Genomic DNA, 14,651 nt, shown 5'->3' with positions numbered 1-14,651 from the left:
AGCACCAGCTGGAAGACAAGTTAGAATAGATGGTACAGACAATCCTCTGTATCATCTATTTCCAATTTGCAGGTTTCGCCCTAAGCAAACAGCAAATGCAGGAGAACCAGGTTGGGAATGTAATGGGCAACAGATTCAAGCTGTGCACTTTTTCACATCAGAGCCGTGATCTGGATGACCTCCAGCTATTTGTGAAAGACAAGTTCTGTGTCCAGGCACAGTATATGTATTTTGGCCATTAAGGGATGAATTATTGTTCCCTTCAATTTTGCATCAATTGTCCTATGTAAAAATGCATACATTAACATTTTATGAGCCCTTATGCATCGGTTACAGCAAGGGTGTCAAACTTGCATCATCACAGGGTCATCATGTGATGTATCATGACTTTTTCCCCTTTGCTAAACCGGGCGTGGGCGTGGCCAGTGCATGACGCATATGGCCCGTAGGCTGCGAGTTTGACAGCCCTGGGTTATAGCATTAAACTACTGTCGTTTCTATTTAGCCCTGGGATTTACTGGATGATTTACACTATTTGCTAATCATTATAGATAAAATGGTGGGAAGGGAAGGAGAATGCTTATGTTCCTTTGAATGCAATTGGAGTATGTGCATATATGTGTATTGTGAGTGAGGTGGCCCTTCAGTCTTTGGATTGCCTGAAATCCCTGATTTATTTTTTTTATAAACTGATTTCACTGGTTTCTATATATTTTTATATATAAAATGCTAATTTTATTGTTGACATTTACTTCACCTTCAAGCATGCTACAGATTTTGCTAGAAAGAACAAAGCAAGTTCAGACCGAGCTGAGAAGGATGCTTCCTTGTCAGTAATAAGAAAAGTTTCATTTTGAAATAGGAAAACAACAATAATAAAAAAAGATAATGGTAATCAGATTATGTAACCTTAGATAAATATTTTAAAATCAATGTCTCAAGTTAAACTACAATCTTCTAAAAAAAATAAAAACAAAAACATCAATAGAATACTCCATAAGGGATTGGAAAACTAGAATGTGACCACTTCAGATAAAGAGTTCTTACTTTAACCTTATATTCCATTTCCTTGTGTTCCTGAAGCAATGCTTCATTTTCCTTTAAAGACGACCCCAAGTTTTGCTTATTAATGTAATCTTTTATGTTCTTCTTGTACCAAGAGGTTATCTGAAATCAGAAACAATCTTTTAAATGAATAATGTACTTAAAGAGCTTGATGGAAGCTGAGTCAATAGGGATAGAAGCTACACTGCTGACACAGGCTATTCTCTTGTGGACTGACAGATGGAAGTTTTAATCACTGTGTTAAGCCAAAATATAGTTTCTTAGATTATGTTGTATTAAGTCAAACAACTGTGGTTTGTTCTGTAATCCATAGTTATCTCAGATGAAAAGACTATTAAAATATTGTATTTAACACAATAAAGCAATAAACAGAAAAACTTGCATTAGAATGTTAATCTATTCTTGATATTGCTTATTCAGCCTTTGTCATTTCCGGATTTGTTGGGCTACAATTCTCACTATCATTGCAACACAGGCATTTGTAAGCAGATGACAGTAGTAGGAAATAAGTCCTATTTAATTTCATTGGGCTTAATTCTGAACAGACATATATAAGTATACATTTTTGTTTTTATTTTGCTTTACTGCATTGTTTCATTTCCAGAACTGTGTTTTGCAATACTTCTAAGTGGTTTTTTTTAAATTGATCTATTCATTTTAGTTTCAGCCAGAGTCCCTTTTAGGCTTAGTTTTGTCAATGCATGTAGGAAGGAACAGAATCACATTTCATGATCACCAACATTGCCAATGAAGATTAAGGCAACGTAAATTCTAGACATTTTAATGTTTGGTGCAAAAATATGCTGCCCCATGATTCCACTTCCAGAAATTGACTGTAGTCAATTGTAGTGAAGGTCACGAGGAGTGACTTAGTATCTCATGCACATTGCACAACTCAGTTCAAGGACAAATTGGCACATTAACCACACCAGTCTTTTCTCTACAAAGTGACACCCTTCCCCAGCAGTTGTCACCTCATGCCATTATAATATAAAGACTGTTGAGTTAGGACTGAGTCAAGATGGCAGCCAAAGTGGTGTGATTGAAGCAAAAAGGTGTGATTGCACATAAAAACAGGCAGGACTTCAATCAGACCACTGTGTCTACCATCTTGATTTCTTTGACTACATCCTGCAGGTGGCTCTGATGAGGACTGAGGAGAACAGGTCGAAATGCCTCAGCCATGAAATTTCCCAGATGCGTTCAGGTCAGCCAGTTTTGTCACCCTGACTTATTGTACAGAGTGATTGGGAGGAAAACCTGAAGGAACAGGAATAATCACAAGACTATTAACTTTAGATCCAGGAAGGTAACCACGATAGAATTGGGCTAAGTAAACAAGGCCTATCATTTCTGGGATGCAAAGCTGGATGACCATTAGATGGCGATATAAAAACAACTCTTTGTTCCCAAGTTTGCAACCCAGCCAAAATATGCCTCAGGGAAGTAAATGATGGCATCACATAATGACTACAAATAATTATGAAAATAGATCCTCTGTCCATATAGCTGTATTCACTGGTGCTCTAATGAACGTGTAGAAGCCAATCCTGCATAATCCTTCAGTAATAACACAATAGTCCTTCAGTAATAACACATAATCCTTCAGTAATAACACAATATTCCCCTAATAGGGAAATAAAATGAATAAAGTACAGTACATGCTACAGTGCAGGTCTCTTACTTTAACTACATATTGAATAATTGTCTAAGCATAGACCACAATCCAGCATTTAATTATTCCTCCTGAACCAAGAAAACACCCGAAAATGTCTCTAAGTCACTAGAAATCTTATCTTCCCTTCAAAGACCTTTATCCAGGGGTGTCAAACTCAAGGCCCCGGGGGCCAGATCCAGCCCACAGGGTGCTTTGATTTGGTCCACAGGGCCACCCTGGAAATAGCAAAGGACTGGCCTGCAGTGCCTCTGCCAGCAAAAACACGGCCTTCCCAAGCTCCGTTTTCACTGGCAGAGGGTTGCAGGAGGCCATCACAGCTTAAAACAGAGCTTGTGAGAGCCATGTGAGGCATTCCCGAGCTCCGTTTTTGCTGGCAGAGGGCTGCAGGAGGCCATCACACCTAAAAACGAAGCTCAGGAGTCCGTTTTCACTGGCAGAGCACTTGGGCCACCACAGGCACTCCTGACATGAGTGACATTGAGCTGGCCATGCCCACTCCAGCTCCCCAAGGTCAAACACAACCCTGATGTGGCTTAATTTCATTAAGTTCAGCGAGATTTCATTGCATCTAATTACACGGAGAGCCAGTTTGGTGCAATGGTTGAGGCATCATGTCAGAAAGCAGGAGACATTGAGTTCTAGTCCTGCTTTAAACACAAAGCCAGCTGGGTGACCTTGAGCTGGCCACTTTCTAGGAAGGAGGAAATGGAAAACTACCTCAAAAAAACCTTGGTAAGAAAACTGCAGGATCTTTTCTAGGCAGTTTGAGAATCAGACCAAATTGAACAGAAGGGAAAAAAATTACATTAGACAGACACCATCTTCTGGTCTTATTAATAACTCAGTTAGAAAGAATTTTGCTAAGAATATTCTGAACCTAAACAAGAGTGTTTCCAATAAACTGTTCAACTACAAACTCAGCAAATTACCAAACTGTTCAAAGTAGCACGGGATTAAAAAAAAAAGATAATTAAAGAAATTAAATTTTAATCTGATGTCACATCACAAAATGATTTTTTTTCCAAAAAGTTTTTTATTTTTTACACATCTCTTTATGTGAGCAACCTGATCCCAGATTATAACATTTTTACATAATCATAACAAAATGATTTTTTGAGTGCTTCAAATTTATTCATTTTGATTATCGCTCCACATTTAAGTCCTGATTTTATTTTTAAATAAAAAATATGAAGAAGTGGATATATAGTAAACGTTTTCCCCCAACAAACTTAGGAGGAAGTTTTGGCATTTCCCCTTTCACTTTAGAATACAGTGACCGTGTTTTCTTGGAAAGAAATAAAGTACAAATCTAAACAAAGGGCAAATCTGAAAGAGGTCCATAAGGATTTTAAAAAAATTCTTTATAACTTTGTTTTGCAAAGGAAAATTGGCAAGAAAATAAAATTTAAAAATTCTAAAAAACAGCTTTTTGAAATAAAGAAGTCTCCATTATAAAGGATATGGGGCCACTATACTTTACAGCAAACTAGTTTTTTTAATTTACATATTTAATTGATCTGTTGCACCATCTCATGACCCTAGGCAGTTTACAATAATAAAATCGCAATTAACTGAAAAGACCTGGGGAATAATTCATTTTTAGGGAGCTTCTTAAAAGGTATTACAATTTGAGCCAATCTCACGTGGGTGGAGAGGCTCTTCATGAGGATGAGAGCCAAAATGGAGGAACTATGTCTCCAAGCCTGCCTTCCCCTTCAACTTTCAGATAATGGGACATCACCAACAATTTGTCCTGATAAAAAGTCCTCAGACTGGTGAATTTGGTTAGAGGAGTCTGTCTAGAATTTATATACTGTAAGGCCAGGCCATATAGGATTTCACAAGTTAAAATCAGCATTTTGAATTGTATTCAGGAATCCTTTGGCAGTTAAAATCAGGATCCAAAATCATAATCCATGGTTTAGGATTTCAATTGAAGGGAAGCCTGATTTGTTGCTAAATAACAGTAGGAATTATTGCAGTCTTCCTCTTGCACACAAACCAAGGAAAATGGAGAAAAGTGGCATATGAAACTGAATCAAGCCTGCTCCACAAATCCTGTTTTGGAGGAAGACCATAATCTTGACAATATATTTATTGCAGATTTTGTTTTAGTTTAGTTTAAGAAATCTGTGTGAGAAATGGGCCCCAGGTTTAGGTGAGGGATGCTAACCTTTTGAAATAAATTGTTACATCTGACATTTTTTAGCAAGTGATGAGCAATCCCAGTAAACAGTTCTTCTAAGGATGTTTGCTCATTCACAGAGTGGCTACCACAGAGAGTACAGTCAAACACAAAATATCAATTATCACAAGATACAAGTATAAGATTGCTCTCTGTCACAATCTCTAGGCAACCAGTTCAGTATCAAGCCATAGCCTACTATCAAGAGACTTAATCTCTCACTTTCCATCAGCTCTGCAATTGTCCCTTGATCCTATAACTAACAGTAGCAAAAGAAACTTGTTGAAGAAGAGGAAAAAGAAGAAGAGGTTCTTTTCCCCGGGTATGTTTTAAAAGATTGATAATATGCTGCAACACTGCTTGAATGAAAGTTGATTCTGAGAAACTGGCAACAAAGAAAAACATATGAAACGACTCTAATATTTTATGCAAAGGAACAAAAAGTGTAGACAAGTATCAACAGAGAACAATGGCTAATATGGAATTCATAAATCAATATATTTTTAGCTTTTAACTTAAGTCTGTATGAAAGAATTGGTGGTGTTCATCTACATTTCATGACCACTTTTATCTTTTTTTAGTTTTCAAAAGTACAGTGATATTTACGAAGAATCCAAGACCATTCTTAGATATAAGGATGATTCCAAAGGCAACATATCAGTTTCTTTTGTAACTTTGCTTAATATTGAAGTAATATTTTAATACCTTTTTTAAAAAGAGGGGGAAAGCTCATGGGCCTCAGAAGAGTTTCTCTAAATGTCTATGGAGATTCTCAGTCATCCAGGTGATGGTTGTCCCAAAGTGCTTTTTCAAAGCAGCAACTAGACTTTCTGATTTTCTTTGAAGATGTTTCGCTTCTCATTCAAGAAGAGCTGAAGAAGTTTCTTGGATGAGAAGCAAAACATCTTCAAAGAAAAACCAGAAAGTCCATTCGCTGCTTGAAAAAGCACCTTTGGGACAAGAGGTTCTCTAGATGCACATTGGTGCTCATGGTTGCTACACTGAAGTCCCAGTGAAAAAGTATGCAGAAAAGGGAGGTAAACCTGCACATTTGAACCAACCATCAACTGGTTCTTCATCTACCCTTACTTACTTGTTCCAGAACAAAAGTTAAAAACAGTAAAATAAAAGCTAATAAAAATTAGTTTTATTTACAAGGGCTTACACTGCAACAAATTATTGCTAGTTTAAGAAGGAAAAGCTATATTGAGGCTGGTATAGTTTATTTAGATCCATTGCATTAATGGGGTGAGAATAAGATAAAGGAATCATCATGAGGACATATCGCAAAAAGAAATTGCCGAGGCACATTCATGCTGTGTGGTTGGATGCAAGGGGGAAAGGCACCAAGTTTTGTTAAGTCTGAATTTTTACTAGAAATTTGGCTGATATAAACCTTTCTCTATTAAAGGCTTATTTTCTGTTAGAATTTGGATCAGTGCAGGGATTAGAACTAATAAACACAAGCACGATGTTCCCCTTCTGAATATCAATTTTCATACGTAATGGCTGTAGCAGAAATAGCATGAGAAAATATTAAAATGTATAACTATATTAAATGTAATCAGAAATCCATCTAAACTGCAGTGCAATCCTAATTTCTCTTTTCCTATTCATAATATCTGAAAATCGTTATGCTTTTCTACCAGTAGAAAAGAGCTCCAGTACATGGAAGCTCCTACTGCATCAGAACAAGGCCAAACCTGCTATCGTCATCTTCATTTAGAAATGCAAGATATGAATAAACAAGCACAAATTCCTTGAATAACTAGATGGATTTGTACACTTCATAGGAGTATGTTTGGAAGACATTAAGAAAATTACATTAATAATGGATATGCTTCCTACGATAATTATGGGAAAACTAACTCTGTCTGCCTTATGGTTTCCATTAATGCGGGGGCACTATTGAATATATCTGACTGAGAAGAGCATTCAGCAATTAGGAAACTGCTCAGAATACTGCACAGCAATAAGTTAAGAAAATTGTATCGTTTTTGAACATACAGGCCTAAAAATCATACATGCCCGTGAGCTATTGAAATAGAATAAACCAAGGTTATTATTACTGCTGGTAAAATGTGATTCTAAAAATGAGAGAAACATTTGACTATAGATTGAGTAGCCCTATGCAGGGTGACACCTGTTTGTGCCAGAGCTGAATCTGTGCATCTGTTCAGGTTACCTGCAATTCCCAGTCCCAAAGATTTTGTTACAGTACATAGTGCTTTCTAAGGGCCAAGGTCTGAAAAGGAGGGCAGAAACTCTTAAAACACTTATAACACATATAAACTTCTTTATGACTGGAAATGCTGGATTATATTATTAATATCACACCGATGCATGGGGGTCTTTATTTTTATTTATTTATTTATTTTCTCAAACAATTATTAGATAACAGGTATAAGTATAAACATGGTTATAAATGCATGAAATGGATATGAATAAGAAAAAAAAGAAACAATAGGACAGGGATGGTAGGCACATTTTGGTGCGCTTAGGAAAGGGGTGAGGTCAATAGTAGACAGTCTAAGGTTAAAGTTTTTGGGGTTTGGGGAAGAAACCACAAAGTCAGGTAGAGTATTCCAGACATTGACTACTCTGTTGCTGAAGTCATATTTGCTGCAATCAAGTTTGGTGCGGTTTATCTTTAGTTTGTATCTATTTTGTGCCCTTGTATTGTTTTGGTTGAAGCTGAAGTATTCATTGACAGGTAGGACATTGCAAATTGTCTTGCCAAATAGCTTGTCATAAACAAGGATTAGGAGTCAATTAACTCAAGAAACATCATTGAAAAAGCAGCTAGAGGAGGACTGTTAAAAAAATCATTTGCAAAGAACAAGTACGGATCTATCCAAATTACAAAGATGGATTCACACAATAAGATAGATTTACCCACTTCATTGATCGCTCTCTCTTCTTTTGAGATGGGCAAAAAATAATTGGGAAGGAGGCAAAAATCTCACTCCTGAACAACATTGTGTTAGATGCTACAAAAACAAAAGTATTAAAAAGCAAGCGTTTTCACTGTATCTATTTTCCCAAGCTTTTTAGATAAATTCATTTTGCAATGTCGCTTTTTAAAAATGGGAGTCAGTCTTGGGAAATGAAAGCCATACATTCTAAGGCTGACTTTTCTTAGGAGACATAACAAAGCAATCAAGTTTGTGTCTCACTGAGTCTTAAAGACGGTAATTTGTGATGCTGTCATGACTTAAGATAGAGGTGGCTGCAACATCATGGTTTGTAATTTACCTCCTTTATATTAATTCAAAATGAGGATTTGTTCTCAGCTATCAGTTTATAGCCAAAGGCACTGAAGATGATGCTTCTGAAGGCACATAAGATTTGTCATTCTGGATACAGATCAATCTAGTCATGATACTGGTAAATTTAGTCCTCGCAGAGGCAATTATGAGCATCTGATGAATGCTTCAAAAGTTTGCTAGCAAGCCTAAGTATATTCATAAGACTTTACTTGGGGGGTTTTATATCAAAATTCAAAAAGCAATTTGTAATTTATGATATAGGCATAGTGCATTACAAAACAGGTAATATGGTACTCTCCAGGGAGCTTTTGGGAAAGTCCTGAGAGGCATCTACAGTAAACTAATGCTGTCATTTGCATATTTAATTTATATGCCCAGCCTGTTTCAAAGGACATAAAACACTTTCGGTATCTCTTATGTTAAGATGATTTCTGCATAATATTATATGGCTTTTCAGTTTAAATTAACATCCCTTTTTCTACTATGAACTGCTCTCTCTCGGGAGGTTGGTCATGCTTTTCCACTGAGTAAAAAAAAAAGTGTCACAGAAAGTGTAACACCTTAACGTGTTTATCTTGTTCAAACCATACAGAATTTAAAAAGCTATGTCATCCCAAGGAAAAAAAAAAGAGGTGTTAGTTGCTCATCTCTCTGTAGCAGAAGGATTCAGAAAAGTCCTGCTGCTTCAAACAGAAAATCCATCTGATCCAGCCTCCTGTTTCCCAAAGAAGCCAACCCGCAAAAAACTTACAAATGGGAATGAAAGCCATAGCCCAGTTTCTGGTTCTCAACAACTGAAATACAGCTTTCCAACCTGGAGGTAATACCCATGTTTTCCCAAAAATAAGATCTGGTCTTATTTTCTTTTGGATCCCAAAATAAGCACTAGGGCTTATTTTGGGGAGGTGTCTTATTTTCCCCCCATGTACGGGAGGCCCACTTTTTCTTCTTGCTCGTGGCAGGGCAGGAGGTCAAGCGGCATACCAGAGCCCCTGCTGCAAGGCAGGGGGGGATGGAGCTGCCCCACCCACCCTGCACCAGCTTACCTCAGGGCCCCCATAGCTAGACCACCCACACCCTGACACCTGCCTTGCCTCGTGACCGTGGCACCAGCACACTGCTCAGCCAAGCAGAAGAAGTAGACTGGCAACCACGTAGGCTCCTGCTGTTCATAGGTATTGATGCTGCTGCCGCGAGGCAGGTATCAGGGTGTGGATGGCCTGGAGGCAGGGGCCCTAAGGTAAGCCAGTGCAGGGCGTGTGGGACAGCTCCACCACCACCCTGCCTTGTGGTCATGGCACTGCAGGCAACCAGATACAATGGCCGGGTGGCCGGCTGTGGAGGCTCTTAAGTAGGGCTTATTTTGGGTGTATAGCTTATTAGGCACACATGTAAAAACCATGCTAGGGCTTATTTTCATGATAGGTCTTATTTTCAGAGAAACAAGGTACTTGTCCCTCTTATTAATTGCCTAATTTTTTTGAAGTTTATGTACATACAATGACCACGAAGTCTGAAGTTGCACAATACACAATACAATCCTTGCTTACTGACCATTCATTCAGCTATGGACGATGCTGGCCAAAGACTCACAACTGGTCCTCAAAGTTGTGGCCGCTGCAGCATCCCCATGGTCAGCTGACCACGATTTGTGTTCTTGACAACTGGCATGCATTTGCAACGTTCATAAGGTCCTGCGATCATTTGCAACATCCATAGTTGTCATTCAGTAAGCAAAGTCATAGGGAAGCCAGTGTGGAGTTGCTAGTCGCAGTCACATGACATTGTACTTAATTTACTTAATGACTGCAGCTGAAACTAACAAAATGCTGTCATAGGATATAATTTGTCACTTTATGATTACATGGTACACTTTACAGTTCCAACTGAAATCCTTAAGTGAGGTCTACCTGTATGTTAAAATGATGCTAATTGATGACTTGGCAGGCAGTACAATCACAGGCACTATCAACAATAGCCTCCATTAATTTGCCTATGTGGTTTTTTAAAAAAAAATATTTAAGCTAATAATGAAAACTGGAAAAAAAAGACTGTGGATTGGATATTGTCTATGTCAGACATACTGAAGTCCCATTCTATATCAACTTAAAAAGTGAAAATAATCTTTGTACTGGAATTCTTGTTATTATTTTGTTGTAATTTCAATTCTCAGTTGCATTAAATAAGGATTAAACAAGGACTGTACAATTTGTATTTTATTAATATGAACTCACTAATTAAATTTGTGTGCCTACTTTGTCAGTGTTCCTTACAGTCTGCTGCAATGTGATAAATTTCCCCTTTCCCTTCTAAGCCAATTTTGCAAATGATTTGTTAGCCAGGAATATTGAGAATTGTAGTCCAACAAATCTAGCAGATAATAATGTGGGGAAACAGTTCATTCAAGATTAATATAACACAAAACAACTTTCCAGACCAGACCTGGTTCTCCTGGTAATGCCACTGACAGATTTGCAAAACTTGTTCCAATCCTTCACCCTGCAGCTTCAAGTATTTCTCCAGCTGTCTCCGCCTGTCTTGCAGAACTTCAAGGAGAATGTCAATTTTCAAACAACTATTGTGGGCTCCCTGAATGAATTCTGGATTTATATTCGGCCCATCAGATTTGAATTCCTGTATAAATTCAGTTAGGTCATGGCTTTTGTTTAAGAGTCTCAATGATTTTTCCAGAAGCTCTGCAAAGACAGAATTAAAAATAACATTAAATTGTGGGTGAACACAGCATCATTTACACTGGAGAAAATATACATATATTGATGTAAGTTTGTTGTGTCATAAGAGAAAAATAGTAAAATTCTGTACTTCAGTTTCATGCTTAAGTGAATATGATTTTCCTGTGCCACATTTAATTCCCTTGGGCTCTTAGCAGTCATACTTACAGCATGAAAATGCCAAGAGGCGAAACTCTTTGGAGTAATGGAATGCAAAGAGACTTGCATACTATATCCAGCAGAGGGCACTGCTATCATTCACATTAATTTTAACAGAAACAATTCAGATATTGGCATATAATGTTCAGGACTGACAGACTGACAGTTCCTAAAGCCCAAAATAAAAAAATGTGCCATTTGCATATTATATCAATTGTACTTAAACATGTAATTGCACATTATCCCTGTGATTCTTGCTCTTTTTTTAAAAAAAAAACCCACAGTACAGCAGGGAGTTCTAAGCACCATTTCTGAAATCACATTCTTATAAAAGCTGGTGTAAGGACAGAATTCAAACTCTGAATGCCAATATTTTATCTCCCTGTGGCAACACAATTGGATCAAGAAGTTCACATGTTTGGTACCACACAAACATTCTTGCCAAGTACCGTTCCTTGGGATATTGACATAGTGATTTTAACAGCAGCTAGTGAAAAATCTCAATGGTAAATAGGAAATGCAAGGTACTTTCCAAAAGATTAAAACTACTTCATCAGGTAAACATCATGAGAAAAATCACAGGCCAATTTCTTCTAAAAGACACCTGTAATTTCTGAGGACAGCTGCCTAGGATCTGAAATATAATTTAAACCAAATGTCAAAGAATATTGCATACATTATTGAACAAAGATGTTATGTCACTCAGGGTGACTTTTGCAAAAATGTAGATAACAGCAGTTCTTAAATCACTTATATTGCATAAAGCTGGTCCTCCACCTGCATTTCAGCAAATATGTTGCAATGCATGACAAAGAAAACTAAATGTAACAAGGCAGAGCTATACACTGTCTCAAGATCAGATCCCAGGATCCCAGAAATAAATAAGCACATGATTTACCAATAAAGACGAATTTTTGTAGCTCAGGATTGAAATGAGGGATCCTTGGTGCTTGCTTGTTTTCTTGTTTTCTTGCAGATGTTTCATTACCCTAACTAGATAATATCATCTGTGCAAGCCCATGATTTATTTCAGTTTTCCCCTTGCTAAGTGGCCTTTGCAATACTTACAACTCTGCATGCTTAGTGAATTGAATTGCACCAAGGAGTCTGGGTGTAAAGGGCTCACCTAGCAAACTGGAGTTTGTAGAGAGGAAAAGGCTCATGATTTTATCCTATTCTCATGTTAGGCTGTAAAGGGTGTGTGTGCACGTGTGTACATGTGCAACTGTGCAAGTGTCTTCAAGTCAGTCTTAACTGCTGGCTACTACAAAGAGAGTCCCCGCAGTTTTCTTGACAAGATTTCAGAAGTGACTCTACCTTGCCTGCTAATCTCCTGGTCTCTAGCCTCCTGCCTTTAATCAAACCGGTTCTCGGTCAGTTGCTAATTCCCAAATAAACCAGAGTCATGCCAGACATGTGGAATGGATGGTTCACACCTATCACACTAAACCAGCAGTGTTCCACATCTCAAGAGCTGGAAGCAGTGATGGGATTCAGCCAGTTTGCACCAATTCAGGTGAACCAGTTGTTAAATTAATTCCCCCCCCCGCCCGCTATCAAAGTGGATTCGCGGAGTTGCAGTGCACTGCAATGGAGAAACAGGCAATGGAGCGGCAGGGAAGGAGAAGACAGCTTTCTCTTTCTTCTCCCTGCTCCTCCTCCTTTCCTCGTGATGGCCGCTCCATTGCCTGTTTCTCCATTGCAGCGCAGCACCCAGGATCCACTTTGATAGCAGCGGGAGGGTAATTTAACAACCAGTTTGCCCAAGGTCAGGTTGACCATTGTGGGAGGCTCGTCCCACATGTGTGGCAGAACTGGAGGACTGTCATGCCCCTGTAGGAGTCTGAATCCAAGGAGGAAGATGAACTACTGACAGGGAGCAGGAGTGTGGCTCTGTTGGCTGTGGAGGAAATTGGGGAAGGACAAAGTCCGGCTGGGCAGAGCAGGGGAGAGGTAGGATAAGGGAGAGAGAGTTCAGAGGAAGACCCAGGCACACTCCCTCTTCATCCTAGATCATGCAGGAAGGAACAGAGAAGACAGCAACGTGGGTTGCATGGCTTACAGGGGAGGAAAGGGCCTTGATTCCCTTCATTAGCCACACCTGGGAATGAGAGTTTAAAAGAGATGCAAACTGAGTTCAGTGTCTGCTGGGAACAAACTAAGTTGATCTTGTATTGACTTTGGTTATCTGCATTCCTGGCATCCTCGCAACTGGGTTGAATTACTGCCGTTCCTTCATGTCTGGAATTCCTTCTCTTGCTCTGCCGGACTAATTATCTCATCCTACCTTGATTGGACTTATACCGTATTTCCCCATGTATAAGCACCCCCTTTGTATAAGCCACCCCCCAATTTTTGGACTGTGAAGTTTTGAAAAAAATATTTTATTAGAGAAACAAGTTATGAAGAAAGAAAATTTACAAAGAAACAAAATTCGACGTCTAGATCTACAACTTCGGTCATGACGCCGAAGCGGTGCGCGGCGACGCTAGCAATCACGCATCGGAACGAGAGTAGGAGCGAAGCATTCAGGCCGATGCCTAGCGTATGCATTTCTATCGCGTACTCGCACTCGTAATCGTATCATCACGTACAATTTTTACAAAAAAGTATAGCATACTGCTGGAAAACCAGTTTATTCCTACTTTATTATTTTATGCATTTTTCACGTATAAAAAGTGTACCTGCTTTGTATATGCCACCCCCCTACTTTTTGGGCTTGAAAATTTTGGAAAAAAGGGGTGGCTTATACATGGGGAAATACGGTAGTTACAGTTTTTGTTGACCACGTTTTGGACTTCATTCTCTGCAGCCAAAGGCTGTTTCTGGGAGAGGTTTTCTCCAGCCCAGAAGGTAACCAAGACATTGGGGGCAAAGTTGGAGCTAATAAAGGGACTCCTACTGATTATCTGTCTGTGTTGCCTTTGTGTCATGCCCCGGGTCATCACAAGGTTGGGGATGGGTCACACCTCGATGCCAACCTGATTCTGGGCAAACTGGTTGTTAAATGATTTGAATCCCACCACTGGCTGGAAGTCACAATTCAGTCTCATAGCCTTTTAAATGATGGAAACTAATCAAGGAGAAAAGCAACCTAGAATTAAGGAGAAATTCCCTAACAGTGGGATCAATAAACCAGTGGAAGGTAGAGGGGCTCCATCCCTGTAGGCTTTTAAGAGGAGACTGGACCGCCACTTGTCTGGAATGGTATGAGGTCTCCTGCTTGCAGGAGGGTTGGACTAGAAGACCTCCAAGGTCCCTCTGTTATTCTGTTTTTCTGAAATGCTTAGTATCTCTGAACATTGGGGGAAATTCTTCTTTTCTTAAATGTTTCAAGGGGACAAATTCTTATCTTGGCTTGAGATAATTGGAAAGGAAGAATGGAAACATATTTTTTTTTGGCCTTTTTGCTTGTTTCTAGAAAAGTGGGAATAAGAGATGGAGTTTTAACAAAATAAAGATTTTAAAATATTTAATGGAATCTGTTGGTTTTTTAAAAAAAAACATTTACAAAAATTGTTTGCAAAGAAATAATATACAATATTTTTTTTCAAAAAAAATAA

General features: G+C 38.6%; 1 protein-coding gene across 3 annotated transcripts in view; it reads right to left on the bottom strand.

Moving 5' to 3' along the window:
- Positions 1 to 14,651, bottom strand: part of CCDC141 (coiled-coil domain containing 141) — a 135,028-nt gene that overhangs the window by 76,988 nt on the left and 43,389 nt on the right. For 2 of the 3 annotated variants that reach the window (XM_026696975.2, XM_087917178.1), the window contains exons 5-6: positions 10,640 to 10,893; positions 1,048 to 1,167 (exon numbers count right to left, since the gene is read on the bottom strand). In XM_026696975.2, the coding sequence (XP_026552760.2) occupies positions 1,048 to 1,167; positions 10,640 to 10,893 (374 nt within the window). The remainder of the gene's footprint in view (positions 1 to 1,047; positions 1,168 to 10,639; positions 10,894 to 14,651) is intronic. The other variant, XM_087917153.1, reaches the window with a different exon arrangement.

The sequence above is a fragment of the Pseudonaja textilis genome, chromosome 1 (assembly GCF_049901715.1).
Source record: "Pseudonaja textilis isolate UNSWEBS1 chromosome 1, rPseTex1.2, whole genome shotgun sequence".
Lineage (NCBI taxonomy): Eukaryota > Metazoa > Chordata > Lepidosauria > Squamata > Elapidae > Pseudonaja > Pseudonaja textilis.
The sequence above is the reverse complement of the archived record's forward strand: the minus strand, read 5'-3'. Positions and strand labels throughout refer to the sequence as shown.